The following is a 6770-nucleotide window of genomic DNA, read 5'->3' as shown; positions in this document are numbered from 1 at the left end:
ACACACACACACACACACACACACACACACACACACACACACACACACACACACACACACACACACACACACACACACACACACACACACACACACACACACTAAGCAGCCTATATGGGTCTATATGGAAACCTGTTACCACCGCCATTTTGGTCCAGATCAGACTCGCGTGCTATCAACAATGTCATCAAGAAAGGAGAACACGCGCTTTTTATTCAGAAAACACTTAATCCCCCGTGCGAGCCTCGAGGCCTGGTCCAAGCAGAACCCTGATTAAAATAAAGTGGGAGAAAGGGATCGTGTTGTAGTTCTTTCTTAACCAGCTCCTGCTCTGTTTCTTTTCTTCTGCGCCGAAGCTAAAGTGATTATAAAATCAATATACAAAACGCAGAGGTCTTGCATGAATTAGCTTAGTGACGGGAGAAAGGTGTGGCAGCTGCTTTTGTTCGGCATGAAAATCTCTTTAACGCGCTCAAAGATGCGACCGGGCTGCACGAGACCATAGGCGCATCTGTTCCCCGTTCATACATCCGCCTCGTGCAGAGCTCAGGTTCACGAGCCGTCCCTTTCTTTTTCTCAATAAAAGGGTCAAACCTGTGCTCTTTTCAAGTGCAAGCAGCTTAAGATAAATATAGTATTTTGCTCTCACAATGATCGACTGCGAGCCCGGAGGTTTGAAAAATAAAATAAAATAAAAGGAAATAAGGCAGCATGACTTATTTACGCTATTAATTTAAGGCTGATGTAATTTAACAACACATAAAATAAACTGCATATTTGAATCATCACCGAATCAACATTATTAAAACCCATGTAGAAATTGTACTAAAAATTATTTTGGCCGAATAATAATAATAATAATAATAATAATCATAATAATAATAATAAATCATGCAGGTATAATTATAATTCCCTAAATTTGCTGCAATATTTAGGACACTAAATTGTTATTTTAATGTATTTAATACACATCCTCCTCAGCTTATACTGCCACACCCTTTAAATAAAGTAAATGAAATAAATTCAAAGAAAACTGAATTATAATACAGAAAAAAAGGAAATACATTACATATTATTTAATATGTTATTAATACATATTTATATATGTAGCTGATATTATTATCGATACCATTTGAACATAGTGTAAACATTAAGAAACACAGCTTAATGACTTCTATCAAATATCGATAAAAGCGACTCTTCATCGAGCTGAACTCGAGTGGAGTTGGTAAATAGTTAACGTGACTGAAATTATGTGTCGCTGTGTGTTAAATTGGGTTTAACTAGAGACGTGTTTTTAAGCAGCTCAGATGTCGCTGCATAAGTAACAAAGTTGATTGACGTTAAGTCGGTAATTGGATAAACTACGGTGCTTTATGGTGCTCGAGCTGGGCATTGTGCCCTGAACCCCGATCCGTTAATCCGCCCTTTACCGGAGAATAGAGCAACCAGCGGCTTTTCTTTGCCTCAACAGACAGCCGGACACACACACACACACACACACACACACACGCACACACACACACACACACACACACACACACACACACACACACACACACACACACACACACACACACACACACACACACAGAACCGTGCGAATCTGTTTTCATCTCGACCATTTCTTTACATAGAAAGAATTATGTAAAATATGGGTCACGTGTGTTTCTGGAAAAAATAAAGGGCGGATTTCACAATAGGATTGTATAGACTGCCAGTCAATTAACCTTTAGAAACAGAGGCCTGCCTTTCAGAGAGGCTCGGCGCCGGGTGGACTTGACATTTACTTAGCCTGTTGTACGGTCACGTTTGGTTTGGCAACAAAATTATCTCAAGATGATATCCAATACTATTTACTCCAAAGTAGTACAGAGTCACTGGCTGGGGGGAGACACTTACAGGCCAAATGTGTTACAGCCCTGTCAGAGTTATAGACAGCAGACAGATGAAGCAGACATGCAGTCAGACAGACATCTGGCGCTGTCTTTCTGTTCAATATTTTTGAAATTGCTGTGTTACAATAGGGGGGAGGAGGAGGGGTTCAATAGTAGGCCAGTGGGGCAGGGATACCGGGTCTTGTGGCCGCCATAAGGGTCTGCATTATCATATTATGGAGCAGTGTAAAGAAAGCAGAAAGGAGAAGCCAAAGGAAAAAGAAAAAGGGTGCAATGAGGGGTTGGATGTTCTAGGCCTGGAGGTGATATAGACTGGGGGGAGAGTGATGGAGGCCGCCGGTACCTGCAAGTCATCTGACCCGGATGAAGAGAGACCCAGGCCGGCGGCGGGCAGCAGCCTCTGGTCCGCATGGTGCATGCCGACGCCGTAGGCCTGGGAGCCGTGTGACGTCATCAGCGACAGGTCATGGCGCCGGTAAGCGTCGAGGCAGCCCAGCTCGCGCCGCTGCTGCTCGTCCAGGCAGGAGGACTTGAGGGCCGAGCGCGCATTGTGCAGGTTGATGAAGTCTGCGGGCTCTCCGTGGTGGATCTGCTGGTAGTACTGGCCCGAGTGCAGCGAGTTCAGCCCGTAGGCCTCCGGGGCCACGGCCGGGTGGGAGTGCTGGAACTCGTAGTGGAAGGACTGGTGGTGGAGGGGCGTGTACTGGTGGTTGGCGGAGAAATAGGGCGAGGCGAACTCCGTCCCCGCCGGCGCCGGGTAGGTGAGCGGGGAGGAGGAGGAGTAGGCGACCGAGGAGTTGGCCACGGACTCCAGGCAACCGAGCTGCATGAGCCGGTAGCTGTTTGATCCGTCGTGACGTATCTACAAGATAATAAAGAGACGGGGAGATATATGAGCCGTGTCATTTAGCATCAGCCGGTGTCTCCTCTCTCTGCCTCCCAAACACACTCAAAAACACAACTCACACACTCAAAGGTTTTTTTTTTCTTCTCCACTTTAAACCACCTGAAGGAGATGTCATTTCCACACGCCCGGGAGGGGAACGCACGGCAACAGGAGCCATCGGTATTTTTTTCCCCCTCCCTTTGGCATGCCTGTCACTCTGCTTGCAGCGTTTTTAAAAGGCGTGCTGTTATATATTATTATTATTACCGAGCTGCTGGCAAATTTACTGTCCCAGCTCTCTCGCTCATTCTGGATGGGAGGTAAGCGGAGTGAGACACAGCCGAGTGTTCCGCCCTAAAATGTTCTAATCACACTGTTACCGGCTCACACACACTAGCCTCACTTGCTTCCACACACTAATAAAAAGAGCCCAGTTTTAACCGGCAGTTGCAGTGAGATGCTCGACTCTTTTCTCCCTCCATGCATGTTCTTTTTTCTATCCCTGCGATACAGCAGCTATACTCCAGTTAGAGACTTCTTGTGAGCATACGCTGTCTCGAAATGCCTCCGTAACTGAGTTTAAACCAAACCCATATTTATTCTGAAGCCTTCTATAATTCCATAAATTAAAGTAAATAAATCAGCCTTACCTCTGCGTCGTGGACAAGTCCGGGGAAGGTCGCTGACATTGTGCTTTGTCCAAAGTAACCCGTGTTTTTTTTTTCCTCCGCTCTGTGGCACCGATCGAATAATAATAATAATAATAATAAAAATGCGTTAAAATCCTCAGAAAAGCAGAGAAATGGAAAAGTCCCCCCTCGCGCGCTCTCGGTGTAACGGCAGAAAAGCTGGCGGAACGCGAGCGTCTCCCCTCTGCACGGACGGGGCTGGCTCACGGATTTTGTACTTGCAGGGTATTTCTCGGCTGATGTCGTAGGTCCCTTGGTAATATAGAAGTTTTGAAAATTAAGCATCAGCACTGAGGAATGGGAGGACAATAGACGGAGCGGAGCATCCCAGGAGACACGGAATAAATATTGTATCTTCGCCTTAATAAGGAACCAAGTGCTTCTTTCAACATTTTCTACGCTTTTTGTGGACATTTTCCTTTTTGACCCGTTTGTCTTTTCACAAGCTCTTCTTCTCGCTTTCGTCGTGTTGCATTTTTTATTGTATTTACATCGGCTATGTCGTTTCTTTTTGGTTTTGTTTTTACAAATAAATGTGCGGATTTTCAACGGAAATGTAAGTTTGCTTTGAACTATTATAACGCTAATTTCGACAATTATAAACGGAATCAAAGTGGATTTTCGTTTGTTTTCTGGAATAATCTTGGGATGAACCCAGTTAGCCCCGACGAGGAATTTCATTCGGAAACGGGAGGTTTTCGATGCTCTCTTTCTTTTTTTCCCTATTCTACTGTTTTTAAGGTATTTTTTTAAATAGCCTATGGTTTCTACGGAATGAAACATTCTCATATGTACGGATCTATTCGATGTAACCGCCACAGAATCGATAAGATGTTATTCTTTAGTGAGTTGATTAATTAAAACAGCTTTGATTAAAATACGTTGAAGTTATTATAACTATGATTAAAACTGTATTTGAACGTGCACATGTGCTTAATTAATTAAATAATGCTGCTCATTTTTTTCTTTTTGTAGTTTTTTTTTTACTCGTGCATGAAAACTAAAGCTTTTGATTATTATTTTTTTCTTTTTATGGGGGTGAGGGGGTGGCAGTGTTTCCTTTGGGAAGAACCAACAGAAGCACGAGACCTTTTCTGTTTTCAAATCAGCATTAAGTGTATATGTGACCAGAGGATTGTGTGTGTGTTTGAATAGATGATGGCGAGTTGTTATTATTATTATTACGATTATAATTATTATTATTATTTTTGTATTTTTTAAAATATTTTTTTACAATATGAGTATGGATGCTATTTTTTCGGTCAGTCGGTCAGCCTCGTGACCTCTCTCTCTTTTGCTTTCTCTCGCTCACTCACTCTCTCACTCTTTTTCTCTCTCTCTCTTTTCTGTCTTTCTCCTCGTGCTGTAACTCACCTGAGCACGCGCCCTCGGGGTGGTCCTGCCCAGCTGAACTGAGCCGTTGTGTTGTAGAAGAAGATGACAGAGGATGATTTTCAATATTTATTTGCTTATTTGCATTTGCTTTGGGATGAATTAAATAATACAGCAATTGAAACACCTTCTTCAACAAAAAACGGGTTAATTATTGTGTTGACGTTTTATAGGATAATAGCAAAGCATCAAATGGCAACAGAGGTGGGTGTACAGAGCCACACAGTGAGTTTCTATTAGCCTATGTTGAATGAATAGCACGCAGCCTATTGCTGCCTTGCCCTTAGGCCACCCGGGAAGCAACAGAGATACAAAACGTAAAAGCAGAAGAAGCCCAAAGCTTGTGGCCACAGCCTGAAGAGGAGCAAAGGGAAATAAAGGAGAGGGGAGGAGAGGAAACTGAAGGAGTCTGTTAGATTTCCTGCCATTCAAAACAAACCAGCCAGCACACACAGAAAAAGAGAGAGAGAGGGGGAGGGGGGAGGGGGGGGGGGCAGAGATAAGCCCTAATCAGTCTTGTTTTGGATGTTTTTTTCTTCTGCTCTGCTGTAATTGTAACCAAAGCGACTCCCTGATATTGTTAAAGTGCAGACTGTGACCGTGCTGACGCCGGGACGCCGATTGACTCTTTAATTAAGCAACTATTTACCCTCCCATCTGTTACTGCATGCGTCTCTCTCTCTGTCCTATAATCGGTTTCAATATTAATAACAGAAATAATATGCCAATACCACTTGTAAATAAGCCATTTGATGTTTTTTATATAAAAATATATAACAGAAAGAGACTGGCTACACATTTGTGCTCTTTTCATAGTATCGTTATTGATTTTTCCTCATGGTGCCATTTCCCCAACTGGAAATATGTTTTCCACCTCATCACTGGTCACAAACAGTATATAAGCCTTAAAAGATCTCTTTTTTTCTTCTGGATCTAGACTGGATCTAGACTATTTAGCTGCAGCCACATCAAAACAAAAAAGTCCTCATATCAAACACAAACGACCCAGGCGTAGACACAAGCGGTGCAGGGGCTCGTCTTAAATAGCCTCCTTTAAAAAGTTCTCAAGGCCTTTTATATTTTAATTAACCGTTACCGATTGTTTTGCCCCGGGGCTCGACGTGAAACCTCTGCACAACGAGACCGGTGAAGGCCGGTTGTCGCACGCCAGGTATTAAAAAACGAAAGAGAGAGAGAGGGGGGAGGGGGGGGGGGGGAGAGGAGGAGGGATGAATGGGAAGGCCACCGGGCAAAGAGAGATGGAGAGAGCAAGAGAGAGGGAGAGAGCTTTGGTGTCAATTAAGATACCTCAAGTAATTCTAAATGTGATCATATGATCTGGATACTGTGACATTTGTCTTATTTTGTTAAGAAATGCTAAGAAACTCACAAAAAGGATGTTTTGAGGGGAAAGACTTGAGCTGAAATGACACCAGGAGGGGTGGGTTTGGTTTTTCAACACTAGGCAGCAAATCATGCTGACACGGGCCTTCAGTGGAAATAGTAAGAGTTTAGCCTGTTTCCTCTCCCATTATTATCAAGGTTGGATCAAAAGATTGGAATTGACCTGCGAGTGTAGTTCTGCAGCTCTGAAAGGCAGAGACAGACTCAAACAAACATGTGGAACCTGGTAGTCCAATTTGATTTTTTTTTTTTTTAAGCAATTCAAGTCAATTTTACTACAACCAGATGTCCACACTCCATTGGCCGGTCACTGCAGCTCACGGGAGTCACATTTATGTTCAGGAGGCTTTGGTAGTGCTTTAAGCTTGAGACGGATATATATGTATGCAGGCAGTGCAGCCATCGTCGCCGCCAACCCGAGGCACCAGTTGCACGGTAGACGGTCCTAATAGGGCTTAATGCCGACGAGTGGCCCGGCTCTTACCGGGGGCTGGGAGCGCC

General features: G+C 43.8%; 1 protein-coding gene across 1 annotated transcript in view; it reads right to left on the bottom strand.

The window, feature by feature from the left end:
- The window catches only part of tfap2d (transcription factor AP-2 delta (activating enhancer binding protein 2 delta)), a gene marked incomplete at both ends in the record, with an annotated part of 14103 nt that extends 10630 nt beyond the window's left edge, over positions 1-3473 (bottom strand). The window contains 2 exons of the mRNA XM_083934211.1: positions 2242-2760; positions 3435-3473. Coding sequence (XP_083790337.1) covers positions 2242-2760; positions 3435-3473 — 558 coding nt within the window. The remainder of the gene's footprint in view (positions 1-2241; positions 2761-3434) is intronic.
- Between the last annotated feature and the right edge of the window lie 3297 nt (positions 3474-6770).

This window comes from Echiichthys vipera, assembly GCF_963691815.1.
Source record: "Echiichthys vipera genome assembly, chromosome: 19".
NCBI classification, from domain to species: Eukaryota; Metazoa; Chordata; class Actinopteri; order Perciformes; family Trachinidae; genus Echiichthys; species Echiichthys vipera.
The sequence above is the reverse complement of the archived record's forward strand: the minus strand, read 5'-3'. Positions and strand labels throughout refer to the sequence as shown.